Source organism: Procambarus clarkii, chromosome 6, assembly GCF_040958095.1.
Source record: "Procambarus clarkii isolate CNS0578487 chromosome 6, FALCON_Pclarkii_2.0, whole genome shotgun sequence".
Lineage (NCBI taxonomy): Eukaryota > Metazoa > Arthropoda > Malacostraca > Decapoda > Cambaridae > Procambarus > Procambarus clarkii.
Window position 1 is genome coordinate 24,172,148 of NC_091155.1, and position 14,940 is coordinate 24,187,087.

The 14,940-nt window shown below is 44.3% G+C and overlaps 1 protein-coding gene across 1 annotated transcript in view; it reads right to left on the minus strand.

Annotated features, from left to right (window-relative positions):
- Window positions 1-677: 677 nt before the first annotated feature.
- Window positions 678-14,940, minus strand: part of LOC123754017 (CCN family member 2) — a 106,305-nt gene continuing 92,042 nt past the window's right edge. Inside the window, exons 4-7 of the mRNA XM_045736128.2 lie at window positions 13,916-14,007; window positions 11,400-11,529; window positions 5,903-6,141; window positions 678-2,354 (exon numbers count right to left, since the gene is read on the minus strand). Coding sequence (XP_045592084.1) covers window positions 1,725-2,354; window positions 5,903-6,141; window positions 11,400-11,529; window positions 13,916-14,007 — 1,091 coding nt within the window. The 3' untranslated portion in view covers window positions 678-1,724. The remainder of the gene's footprint in view (window positions 2,355-5,902; window positions 6,142-11,399; window positions 11,530-13,915; window positions 14,008-14,940) is intronic.

Below are 14,940 nucleotides of genomic sequence, written 5' to 3' on the forward strand. Positions count from 1 at the left end.
TGCATATTCCTTAAAATAATTTTGTGTATCTATCTAGCCGGTCGGCCGAGCGGACAGCACGCTGGACTTGTGATCTTGTGGTCCCGGGTTCGATCCCGGGCGCCGGCGAGAAACATTGGGCAGAGTTTCTTTAACCCTATGCCCCTGTTACCTAGCAGTAAATAGGTACCTGGGTGTTAGTCAGCTGTCACGGGCTTCTTCCTGGGGTGGAGACCTGGTCGAGGACCGGGCCGCGGGGACACCAAAGCCCCGAAATCATCTCAAGATAACCTCAAGATAGATCTATCTTCCTAAACCAGTTGTCCCATGATATGGAACTCATCATTGAAGTATTTATGTAATGTTATCAGGTGGAGACAACTTAATTGATATCTATTTCATAACAAAAAAAGCTCCATAATAATTGGTATGAATGTTAGTTACTGAGGACTTGGGCAATATCCATTTATCTCCACGTCAAGACACAGTCAACGAGGTCACTGAGGAGGCCATTGTTGTGTTCTTCACGATGGTAACAGAGTTTCTCAGCTTTAAGGGCTGTCGTCACCCTCTGGGCCACCAAGAGCACCACTATTGATACACAGAGGAAGGCCACCAGTGCAGGAACCAATGTACCATAAACTGGTAGTGGGCGAGCAACTGTACGACGCTAAAAGGTATTGTGAAACTACACGTCAGTTAAATATCCTTGTGCGTCCAAACCTGCGTTTATTTTCCCAATTTTATAGGCAAAAGTGTATAATATTTTACTTATTCAATCTCTTACCTCATGGTAAACACTACGAGTTACTGACAATCGTGCTAGCACATATATAAAATATAGAGTATATTTTTATTTATTATAACTAGATACATATATCGACACACACATCAGCATAGTTTATGTCACAACTTTTAGGGGAAAATCAGCAGCATGAAGGGGAAGAGGTTCCGGTGACATGTTTACACTACATGTCCAGAACAACAATTGCACTTGGTGACTCATTGGAGACGCACAGATATGTATACTTTTTTAGTGCGTCGTAAATATATCTTTTGCTATACACTACTTGCCAGAAACGCATACGCACCTCAGAACACATACATTAGAGCCCAAGCATTATTAGACATCCATGTGTTATATATATATGTACACTTCTATGATCCTTGCTTACATTTTCTGGATGTATGTGCTGAGGATTCACCAGAGAAACACAGGTTGTTAATAACAGCACGAAATACACTGACTCATTCGTCGCAGCTGTGACTTCGTCAGGTGCCGTGTTGTTACGCAAATTTCATTCTTCGAGGCCTTGGGAGTTCGAGGCCTTGGGAGTTCGTGGCCTTTGGGAGTTCGTGGTCTTTGGGAGTTCGTGGCCTTTGGGAGTTCGTGGCCTTTGGGAGTTCGTGGCCTTTAGGAGTTCGTAGTATTTGGGAGTTCGTAGTCCTTAGAAGAGTCTTTGAGAGTTCAAGGTCTTTGGGAGTTCGAGGCCCTTGTAAGTTTGTGGTCTTTAGGAAGTTCGAGGCCCTTGGGAGTTCGTGGTCTTTGGGAGTTCGTGACCTTTGGGAGTTCGTAGTATTTGGGAGTTCGTAGTCCTTTGAAGAGTCTTTGAGAGTTCAAGGTCTTTGGGAGTTCGAGGCCCTTGTAAGTTTGTGGTCTTTAGGAAGTTCGAGACCCTTGGGAGTTCGAGAGTGCATTGCTCGGCAAATAGTGAAGGCCTTTAGTTGTCAACGACGCCTCGTCGTTACGTTCGCTTTTCTGTGGCACGTTGGGTTGCTGTGGGTGGTGGAGGAGTGTCATTGGCGGGGTCGTGGGTGTCGCAGGTGACACTACACTTACACCTTAGGATCCACTCCACCTGGTAGTGGACAATCTCGTAGTTGTCGCTCTTAATGTCGTCATACTCTGTGTCGTCCTCCACCGTCAGGTTCTCGTGTTCAAGTAGAGGCTCGTCGTTTAGGTCGTCTTCGTTGTCCTGGGGGTTGTCGCCGGTGTTTAGGTCGTCGTAGATGAAGTTAATGTCGTGAGAGACTCTGTGGGCGCGGCGTGAGCGCTGTGGGGAGGTGAGAACAGCCTCCTCTACCGGTTGACCTTCATCCATCATGTCGTACACGCTGGGAGAGGGCGTGGAGGGCTGGTGGGCGTGAGGGCGTGCACCGGTGAGGGCGGCGTGGGGGGCGGGGAGCAGGTTGGTGTTGGCGTGGAGGGGACACAGGAAGGCGATGGAGATGGTAGTTGAGGTGTGGACGGTACAACAGCGGTCAGGACAGTCGCCGCACGTCTTGGGTCTGTAGCGACGCTCGCTGACGCACCAACCTGCGCGTAGACGTACCGCCTTGACGTTCCTCTGCGTCGCCTTGCACGTGTGCCCGCGCTGCAAGTACACAGGATGGTCAGCCTACACTAGACAGTACACAGGATGGTCAGCCTACACTAGACAGTACACAGGATGGTCAGCCTACACTAGACAGTATACAGGATGGTCAGCCTACACTAGACAGTACACAGGATGGTCAGCCTACACTAGACAGTACACAGGATGGCCAGCCTACACTAGACAGTACACAGGATGGTCAGCCTATACTAGACAGTACACAGGATGGTCAGCCTACACTAGACAGTACACAGGATGGTCAGCCTACACTAGACAGTATACAGGATGGTCAGCCTACACTAGACAGCACACAGGATGGTCAGCCTACACTAGACAGCACACAGGATGGTCAGCCTACACTAGACAGCACACAGGATGGTCAGCCTATACTAGACTGTACACAGGATGGTCGGGCTACACTACACGGCAAGGCAATCTGGTCAACAATTAGTAATTACTCAAACGTTAATGGAAATCCGCAAACACAAAAAATTCCTTAGCACCATTATGCATAACAGACACAATTGTGAGGCCAGCATTGTGGTGCTGTAATAGAAAGCGCATTTTTAACGTTTCCGCACACGTGTTTCGACAAGGAAAAAATAATGAATTTCAGCGTATTAATTTAGTCATATAAAGGCTGCAAAATTTCAACTGTGAAACTAACATTGTTGCTAGCATTGGGGAATGCAATATGACAGAGAAGGTGAGATCAATGATTCTAGCACGAATACAATGACAATCGACTTGAGAATGGTCCAGGATGGACCGAAACGTCGTCGTCCCTTCAACTTCTAGTGTGTGGTCTGGTCAACATACTTCAGCCACGTTATTGTGACTTATCGCCTGCGAATCTCCTCTATAATCCGTATGGTATTCACTTCAGAAGGAAGTTGAAAAACGATTTCTCCAAAGTTCAGTTTACAGTTCTATTATTTCCTGTCGTTCAGAGATGCGTTTCGTCGACCCTTTTCAACATTTGTAAAGGCAGAGTAGGACTGAATGCAATTTGGCTGGAGGGACCGCTAATGCAAACGACATATTACCGGTCCCTCTTATTGAAATATTCTACAGAAACTTCTTTTACACAGCTCAAAAAACGAAAATGAAAGAGTCCTGAAAGACAGTGTTGATAAAAACGTGACTCCTTATCGACACAAGCAGAGGATATAGTTAATAATATACTTTAAGAGCAAGAAGACCCCCCCCCCCAACTTGCTCCTGTGAACTCCCTCGACACCAAGCGAAACGTCTTGGCAGAGACGTCATGATCTATGCCTTCACATGTCGGCTCTTGTCACGCTCTTATAATCTCAGTACATATCCGTCATTATCTCTTTCAAGGGGGGTCTGATAATACATAAACATCAAGACCCTCATTAAATAACACATATAGTCTCTACACATAATCACATCATCACCAAAGACATACTGACACTATGAAATAATCATTGATGCACAGGAATTTTGGGTAACCTGCAGTGGGCCTATTGGGACCCGCAACACCTCACCTCTCTCACGGTGGTATATTCGGTCCCTCCAGTCAAAATTGTATTCAGTCCTACCCTGTCTTTGAAAATGCTGACAAGGGTCAACGAAACGCATCTCTTAGCGACAGTCCATAATAAAACTATAAACTGAACTGTGGAGAGTTATATTTTCAACTACCTTTTACAGTGAAGAAATGAAAAATATAAAGAAGATATGTGCTAGAATAATTGATCACACCCTTTCAGTCACATTCAATAGTATATATATATATATATACTATCTTTGTGTTTAGTATATATATATATATATATATATATATATATATATATATATATATATATATATATATATATATATATATATATATATATATATATATATATATATATATATTAGTTGATTTTATACCCGCATTAGGTCAGGTGATAATACAATGAAGGTGAAAAACATGGGGGGATACATAAGGGATAAACATAGGGGCTGCAGAAGGCTTATTGGCCCATACGAGGCATCTCCTATCTAAACACAAAGATTAATCCAGTGTAATTGGCAAAATTACACTGGATTGCCAATTACACTGGATTAATCTTTGTGTTTAGATAGGAGATGCCTCGTATGGGCCAATAAGCCTTCTGCAGCCCCTATGTTTATCCCTTATGTATCCCCCCATGTTTTTCACCTTCATTGTAATATATATATATATATATATATATATATATATATATATATATATATATATATATATATATATATATATATATATATATATATATATATATATATATATATATATATATATATGGTGAAGAATATGGTGGAAGACGCCACTAAGTGAGCAACGGGCGTGGCACTGATAGTGAGGGGAACTTACGGCCTCATAAACCCACAAGCACGACACCCTCACTGTAATAGAAGTGTCGAGGAGAATGACTCCCTGTGAGGTCTCTGAGGGAAATAGGCGACAGATGCGCAAGATGAGAGCGGTATTTCGTAGGTGAAGGATGAGGTGACGTTCTCTCCAGAACTAGTACCGGAGAAGGTATAGCATGCTGGGTTTGAGAGGTGGGATGCTGGGATTGAGGTAGGATGCTGGGATTGAGAGGTAGGATGTTGGGATTGAGAGGTAGGATGCTGGGATTGAGAGGTAGGATGCTTGGATTGAGGTAGGATACTGGGATTGAGAGGTAGGATGCTGGGATTGAGAGGTAGGATGCTGGGATTGAGAGGTAGGATGCTGGGATTGAGAGGTAGGATGCTGGGATTGAAAGGTGGGATGCTGGGATTGAAAGGTGGGATGCTGGGACTGAAAAGAAACGTACAGGATGCCACCGACAGACATTCAGACATAGAGTAAGTAACACTGATAGACGGTTCAATTATATTAAATATGTCGGGAGTTAGAACCACTGAAAAGCATACATGACGACTAGGCAATAATGGTGAGAGAATATAACAACCTTGAGGTAGAGGAAAGCAAGATAACCCATATATAAGACAAAAAATAATATTCTCAGGCCTTTAAAATAAGGCTTTTCACTAATAAAGAACCACTTATGATATCAAGAATAAAAGGCAGCGATAAACAACTTGAGACCCCAGATAGCGAGAAGCAACAAAAAGAAACAGATAAGGCAACGTAGATAGATAAGAAGCACATGTGAATGGTGGAGGCATGAGAGAGAAAACAGAAGGGGACATAGCAGAAGGGGATAAAAAAAAAGGCAAACACGAGGTGAATCAAATCAGTAATACCGGAAGTAGACGTCTGATAGCAACAAAAGTGAACAAACACTACACTACTTTTATACTCTTATAGCAAAGGATATCTTAAATGGGCGTTCATTAAAATAGCAACTCGGTAACAAGAAAAAAAGACGTAAATAGGCACATTTACGTCTCAAAAAGTTGCCTATTTACGTCTTAAAAAGAGTCATAAATAGGCAACTAAGAGCATTATTAATTTATTTTATTCCATAGACTTGCAACAAGATATTTAAAACGTGAATTACTCATAAAGTGGTTATTTACGTATAATTGAGTGTTTCTGCATCACTTACCCTTATGTGGTGCTTCCTGGAGGCGCGCACATAGCCGGGCTGGTGTTGGGGCGTCGTCAGCTGCTGACGGCGGAGGTCCTGACACGGCCGCAGTTGACACAGACGAGTCTGGTTGATCAGTTGACAGCGGGCGTTGTCAGTCGACCAGCGGACCGAGACGCCGGCGCCGCAGCTCTCTAGTGAACACCGGGACCACTTGCCGGACCCTCGTTCGCACTCTGGGGGACCCACAGCCTTACCTGGGGGGAGACACTCGGTCACTCACTGATCGGTACTCATCCTGGGGGACCCACAGCCTTACCTGGGGGAGGGGGGAGACACTCGGTCACTCACTGATCGGTACTCATCCTGGGGGATCCTCATGCAAGTCTACGTTCAATCCTCGACCCTCCAAGTGGTTGGGCATCTCCTTCCTCCCGTCTCATCCTAAACCCTTATCCTGACCCTTTCCAAGTGCTATATAGTTGTAATTAGCGCTTTATCCTGATACTTCCCTTCCTTTCTGCAAAGATTTACGTATGTTGATTTTTGAAGCGTTATCCGAGTATACTGATATACTGTGAGCAGCAGTATACCATATCCCAATAGTTTACCAACTATATTACGGGATGATATTATCGGTTAAACTCAACAATACACTCTTAATTACTCGAAAAAATACATGAACGCATTGATATTTATTTTGATCTATGTGGTGTATAAATCCCATTCATTATTCATACTAGTGTATTGGTGATTATAGGGTCCGTATATCAGCGAGGGAGTTAATGACTGAATCACTGTGTGACTGATGTTGTTTATATAACCCAGGTGGGAGCCGGTGCAAAGTGTTTTATGTTCACACGTTCACACACTCTTGGTGTTACATGGTGAAGTACAGATGTCGTTAACAGGGAGCATGTACCTTGTGAAGCACAGATGTTATTGATGGGGGAGCATGTACCTTGTGAAGCACAGATGTCATTGATGGGGGAGCATGTACCTTGTGAAGTACAGATGTCATTGATGGGGGAGCATGTACCTTGTGAAGCACAGATGTCATTGATGGGGGAGCATGTACCTTGTGAAGCACAGATGTCATTGATGGGGGAGCATGTACCTTGTGAAGCACAGATGTTATTGATGGGGGAGCATGTACCTTGTGAAGCACAGATGTCGTTAACAGGGAGCATGTACCTTGTGAAGCACAGATGTCATTGATGGGGGAGCATGTACCTTGTGAAGCACAGATGTCATTGATGGGGGAGCATGTACCTTGTGAAGCACGGATGTTATTGATGGGGGAGCATGTACCTTGTGAAGCACAGATGTCATTGATGGGGGAGCATGTACCTTGTGAAGCACAGATGTCATTGATGGGGGAGCATGTACCTTGTGAAGCACAGATGTCATTGATGGGGGAGCATGTACCTTGTGAAGCACAGATGTTATTGATGGGGGAGCATGTACCTTGTGAAGCACAGATGTCATTGATGGGGGAGCATGTACCTTGTGAAGCACAGATGTCACTGTTGGGGAGCATGTACCTTGTGAAGCACAGATGTTATTGTTGGGGAGCATGTACCTTGTGAAGCACAGATGTCATTGATGGGGAACATGTATCTTGTGAAGCACAGATGTTATTGATGGGGGAGCATGTACCTTGTGAAGCACAGATGTTATTGATGGGGGAGCATGTACCTTGTGAAGCACAGATGTCATTGATGGGGGAGCATGTACCTTGTGAAGCACAGATGTCATTGATGGGGGAGCATGTACCTTGTGAAGCACAGATGTCATTGATGGGGGAGCATGTACCTTGTGAAGCACAGATGTCATTGATGGGGGAGCATGTACCTTGTGAAGCACAGATGTCACTGTTGGGGAGCATGTACCTTGTGAAGCACAGATGTCATTGATGGGGGAGCATGTACCTTGTGAAGCACAGATGTCACTGTTGGGGAGCATGTACCTTGTGAAGCACACATTAACACCTGTCTTGATATAACACTTCATTATAATAATGGAGGAAAATTGCTCTAATTATACATTGTTATATTTATATTTTAATTGAGCATCGTGATTTTATATTACCTAGTAAATGACTGGTCATGTCAACGGAACCTCGCCACTACTCATCTGTCCACCGACAGTCATGTCAATGGAGTACATCCCCCTTATCTGTACACCCCTAGTCATGTCATCCAAGCTCACCCATCCCTCTTCTGTCCAGTGCCAGTCATGTCTGTTGAACCCCCCTTAACCTGTCCACCACCGTTCATGTCAGTGGACCCGCCCCCACCGCTCACCTGTCCACCACCAGTCATGTCAGTGGACCCGTCCCCCCACCAGGCACCTGTCCACCACCAGTCATGTCAATGGACCGCCACCCCACCTGTCCACCACCAGTCATGTCAATGGACCGCCACCCCACCTGTCCACCACCAGTCATGTCAATGGACCGCCACCCCACCAGGCACCTGTCCACCACCAGTCATGTCAGTGGAGCCATAAATGCCACCTTGGTGAATAAAGCGTGCCACCAGTCCTCGAAAAATGTAACAAACGATACGGTGATATTTTATTGGTCTGTTGATATCGCCAGCCATAAATTTCCCGCCCACTGGCAGGTGTGTAAGTTATTGGTGTGGGAAGCTAGTAGTGTTGGTGTTGGGTTCACTACCTCCACCACCATCTACAAGGCCATCACCACCTACACCGCCACTATGACGTCGTCGACGACAACCACCACCTCAACAACCACCACCACAACCACCAAACGAGATGTAAGATAGTGAAGGTGGGAGAGATAGAAGGGACACCAGGAGGTATCCACAACATAAAGGGAAAGGTAACTACAGGAATGAGACATAAAAAAATTTGAAAGTTGAAAAAATTCCAACACTGATACCAGAGGTACACTTAAACAGGCTAACATAGGCGGCATATAAGACGCTGGTAAACATTAGAACATTATATAGAAACCTATATTATGACTATTTCAAGGCAATCAATGCACCCAATGTTAGACTGGTACTGGAATACGCAGGACCGGCCTAGAATTCGAATCGTGTGAAACTCAAAATCAAAAGAACTAAAAAGGTTAAGTTACGAGCACATGTTAAAGGAACCAAATCTCACAATCCGAGATTAGAGAAGAATCAGAGGAGATATGATCACAACATGCAAGATACCCACGGTAATAGACAAGATGAACAAATGGAACGCACTGAAGGAAGAAGTTGTGGAAACCACCTGCATCCTCAGAGAATTCGAACGTCAGAACAGTTAGGACGCAACAGTTAAATCAAAGCTAGTAGGCGGCGGAACATGAAGAGCTAGACCTCACTTCCTCGTAGTCACTAATACTTCACCATTAATAGGTAAGCACTAATCACCTGCCGATGCTCAGGTGTTACTGCTTTAGAACACCGAATCAGGCTTTCAGGCGTTCATTATTTTTACACATCTACTAGCGTACCTTGCAGAAGGTGGTCCCCACTTATCACGAAAAATCATTACATCTCGCAGTCAGAAACACTCACATAAACTTGAATGCCAGTGAACATCTCGCCTTCAAAGAGTCGTCATAACTTTGGCCAATAAATTTGCGCCATTCTCGTCATGAAATCGTGTCGTGACACACTAGACGATTTCTTCGTATTTTTTTGGATTGAGATTTCTTCGAAACTCCAGGTAAGACAGAAGCCTTTCCGCACTCAGGTCATTAAGGTGAGGACGGGGACTGGCTATATGAGTCTTCTTAAGAGACTATAAGATCCCTAAGATGGTTCTTAACAGCTATAAGAAGACTGTATATGAGTCTTCTTATATCTTCCCCACCAGTCCCTATATGGGGGCCGGTAAGAGTGTCCCCTGTGCCTTCATTCGGCTCTGTGTCTTTCCCTCTGGTGTCCACCTAGCAGCGTGTCCCCCAGCATGTCTGCCCCCAATCTGTCCTCTTAAAAAGAACGTCGCTTTTGGCCGTTTGCCTGTATGGCCGAAAGTGAACGTAATTTGAAAATGAAAATAAATTTGGGATTATTTTTTTCAACAACAGTAAGTTAAGGGTCCTCTGGTAGGTTAGGTGGGCAGGAAATTCTCATAAAGTTTCAAAACGTTATGAAAAACGTTAATTTAAAGTTTCCTCTCCTAACGTTTCCGAGTAAGCCGGACGATTCAAACAGAAAACGGGACAGTACGTCACTTTTGTGAGTCGATTTCATTTCAAATTACGTCCACTTTTGGCCATAGCGCGCATACGAGCGAAAAGCGACGTTATTTTTAAGAGGACGGGTTGCTGCCCCAGTCATTATCCCTCCTCTCCGCCCTCTATAACTCTCGTCTAACAATGTGCAGCTTCTGTGATTACCCCCTTCCCTTATAATACTCACCTAGCAGTGTGCGACCACCCAGCTTCCACCCACCTTATAATACTCACCTAGCAGTGTGCCCCCACCCAGCTTCCACCCACCTTATAATACTCACCTAGCAGTGTGCCCCCACCCAGCTACCCCCCCCACCCCACTAACTATCCCCACCCCACTCCACCAGAAGTGAGTCATCAGTATTCGCCAGGCGATGCCAGTTCATGTCTGCCTCAGAGGCACCAAACTTTTCACAGGAGTTCCTCACAAAAGTGCCACTCCAGAAGTGGTTTGTGGCCCAACTTTGCGTCGATAAAGTCTTAAATATAAGAATTACTCCGAGTCACGGCTGCCGCGGAGGCGGTAAGGGCTGCTCGCGACCTTGTTATATCTGCTGCAACTCTAATTCTAATTTGGTATCTCTTAAAAAAAACTGTATCCGCTGTATTACTTTCTTCCCCCGCTGTGTCCCAAGATCATTATAACTTCAGCAGTTATTGCTTTTATCACTTTTCCGCGGTTCCCTTCACCGTTCCTGGTTCACGATTGTATTCAATTAAAAATCGGTTTCCCAATCTGGATTACATTTCTAGTCCAGGATCGCAGCTGTGTCCGTAGATATACTATTTTGAGTCACATACTCACCGGGCCTTGTCTAACAACCTGAACTAGGCGATACGTCGGCGTCCTCGTCTCTTACAGGCTCGTGTTCAATTCCCGGCCTTCTAACTGGATGGGCACCATTCCTTACCTCCGTTCTGGAATGTTAGTTGCCAGGTATGGTAGTAGTTACCTAGTAGCATGATGACCAGGTGTGCTAGAAGTTAATACTTAAGCTAATACTTATCTGTCATGCTTGTAGCATGCAAGTAGTTACTATGAACGGTGACCAATTTCACTAATAGTTACCATTTTGACCAATCCACACACTAGAAAATGAAGGGACGACGACGTTTCGGTCCGTCCTGGACCATTCTCAAGTCGATTGTGAGAACGACTTGAAAATGACACAATCGACTTGAAAATGGTCCAGGACGGACCGAAACGTCGTCGTCCCTTCACCTTCTAGTGTGTGGTCTGGTCAACATACTTCAGCCACGTTATTGTGACTCCTCGCCTGCATATAGTTACCATTTCATATGTGTACTGACCTGGGTCGGTGTCACACATCCACTCCCTGCAACACTGGCCTGGCACTGTGACCAGGTGTGGGTTATGGCACTGGGCGCTGGGCGGGATGCTTTCACTGGGACACAGCGACACGCACGCGTACGTCCCGTTCTGGCGGACACAGACACGGAAGGGGTCACGAAGTGGACAAGCATAAGGAAATGCTGCGTTCGAAATTATACATGTTTTAGATCACGGGGGGTAATATGATTTGGCCACATTGCAGTATTTGAAATCATAGAGAAATTGATTTTAGGTATAGGGTGATATTTTAAGGTAAAGAATAATATTTTATGGTTAAGGAAACAATTTTAAGGCAAAAGGATAATATAGTAAGGTAAAAAAAAATATTTTAAGATAAAGGATAAAATTTTAAGAAAATTATAATGTTTTAAGGTAAAGTGCAATATTTTAAGGCAAAAGAAAAATTCGCATGAAAAATGATAACATTTTAAGATAAAGGATAATATTTTAAGGAAAAGGATAATGTACATTTGTAACCCATCAATATACTACAATACAGGATAATATTTTAAATATTAAATTTAATAGATTACTCTGTATGCTAAAATTATTTCCCATAAATGTGCATAATACGATATCATGAGTTAGTCAGAATTTCTAAATATTTAACATTGGCCAGAAAGACAATAATAATGGTCTTGAAATTAATGGAGTAAGATCAGAGCTCAAAACGTGCGGACGGCAAAGGACAAAAAGGGATTTCGGCGCAATATATAAAGGTTTAGAAAAAGGGGCGTGGAATCCAGGCCAGTGGGAGGGAAATTTATTGGCTCTGTGAACAGCAAAGTGAACGACGACGCAGAATATAGTGTTGGGAAGCAGTGTATATTGAACTGTGGGGAGGAGAGTACTATATATATATATATATATATATATATATATATATATATATATATATATATATATATATATATATATATACATATATATTTACTTTATTTGAACTTTGTTACAAAAAAGGAGTTACATATGGGTTACAAAGATCTTTAATATATATATATATATATATATATATATATATATATATATATATATATATATATATATATATATATATATATATATATATATATATATATATATACATATATATATATATATACACACAAATACTCAGAGAGAGAGAGAGAGGGAAAAGAGGGGAGAAGAAAGGGAGATGGGAGTAAAGGGAGAGAGAAAAGTGAGAAGAAAATTGAAAAACTCTCTAAATTAAATTTTACATTTGTAATGTATTTGAAGCTTTTCGCTATAATACTCCTTACAACCTTCGGAGGCAGAAGGAAAACTATTACAAGGTGATTACGGATGATAGATGTAGTTGGTATCAGAGAAAGACAGTAACCCATGTGACAAGCACAATGGCTGCGAGAATCTGCAATTAGGATTCACAAAGTGATGGACTCTGACTTTCTGCGACAGACAGAAATAGAGACTCACCTAACAGGTACACTGGGTGTATGAGAGAGGGACTCACCTGACAGGTACACTGGGTGTGTGAGAGAGGGACTCACCTGACAGGTACACTGGGTGTGTGAGAGAGGGACTCACCTGACAGGTACACTGGGTGTGTGAGAGAGGGACTCACCTGACAGGTACACTGGGTGTGAGAGAGAGGGACTCACCTGACAGGTACACTGGGTGTGAGAGAGAGGGACTCACCTGACAGGTACACTGGGTGTGTGAGAGAGGGACTCACCTGACAGGTACACTGGGTGTGTGAGAGATTGACTCACCTGACAGGTACACTGGGTGTGTGAGAGAGGGACTCACCTGACAGGTACACTGGGTGTGTGAGAGAGGGACTCACCTGACAGGTACACTGGGTGTGTGAGAGAGGGACTCACCTGACAGGTACACTGGGTGTGTGAGAGAGGGACTCACCTGACAGGTACACTGGGTGTGTGAGAGAGGGACTCACCTGACAGGTACACTGGGTGTGTGAGAGAGGGACTCACCTGACAGGTACACTGGGTGTGTGAGAGAGGGACTCACCTGACAGGTACACTGGGTGTGTGAGAGAGGGACTCACCTGACAGGTACACTGGGTGTGTGAGAGAGGGACTCACCTGACAGGTACACTGGGTGTGTGAGAGAGGGACTCACCTGACAGGTACACTGGGTGTGTGAGAGAGGGACTCACCTGACAGGTACACTGGGTGTGAGAGAGAGGGACTCACCTGACAGGTACACTGGGTGTGAGAGAGAGGGACTCACCTGACAGGTACACTGGGTGTGTGAGAGAGGGACTCACCTGACAGGTACACTGGGTGTGTGAGAGAGGGACTCACCTGACAGGTACACTGGGTGTGAGAGAGAGGGACTCACCTGACAGGTACACTGGGTGTGTGAGAGAGGGACTCACCTGACAGGTACACTGGGTGTGTGAGAGAGGGACTCACCTGACAGGTACACTGGGTGTGTGAGAGAGGGACTCACCTGACAGGTACACTGGGTGTGTGAGAGAGGGACTCACCTGACAGGTACACTGGGTGCGACAGTCCAGAGTGAAGGACTCTCCATCGTCGTAGGTGCGGTTGTTGACGGTACAGCGGACAGGGTGCACTTCTGAAGACCAACAAACATAAAATATGCATCACACCACACTTTTGCTTTACCATGTAAAATCTCTTTGTGTGTTATGTGTTCAATTAATGTGGTGTATGGCAGAGATTATATCATTCCAGATTCAGACCATGCCCATCCAGGCACAGACCATACCCCACCTGACACCAGATTCATCAAACACTCAATTATCATTAGCGTAACCTTTGCATCTTTCCTTAATCATGGCATCTTAGTTTGCATTTATGAAGCCGTTTAAGAGCTCTAAAGGGATCCAAGGTTGTCTATAACAATAATAACATTGGGTTGTGGACGACCTCGCAGCGTTTCCGAGCTCGTAAACTGTTTAATGAATGCAGACTAAGTCTCCATGACCCAAGAAATATGTGCATGGGCTCGTAAATGATTAATGAATGCTGAATCAGACTAGAACAACCTCTAGTGACCCCAGTCTGCCTCTGGGGGTCGTGATGCTCACACTAACACCCTCAACACAGTCGCTCTGGCAGACTGGTCGAGGGCGGTCGTGTGATCTTTGGGTTACTTTGTGTGATTTCTTGGGATTACTTTGAGAAGAGTCACGAGGGAGCTTGAAGTAATTGGTCTTAGTTCTAATATTGTAACGTTAGTAAGCCGCATATCGTTTAATCCTCGTGCTGTCAAAAGCAAACGTACACCCATTTAAGTGCTCCGATATATTGTTTCAAGTGTAGGGTAGACATGTGTACCCAGAAGCTTGGGGAGGGTTTATACAGGAGCTATCAGTAGGCTTTTTCCAGTTTCCATTATTACTAGAATTTTCTTATGTGGATACGAGTATAGAACGTAACTCATAACACGCTACAGGTCTCCTCTTCATCACAGGATCTATTACACACGAATTTATTGTTTCATAAAACAGGACTTGATACATGAGTGTGCTATGAGGCTGTAACT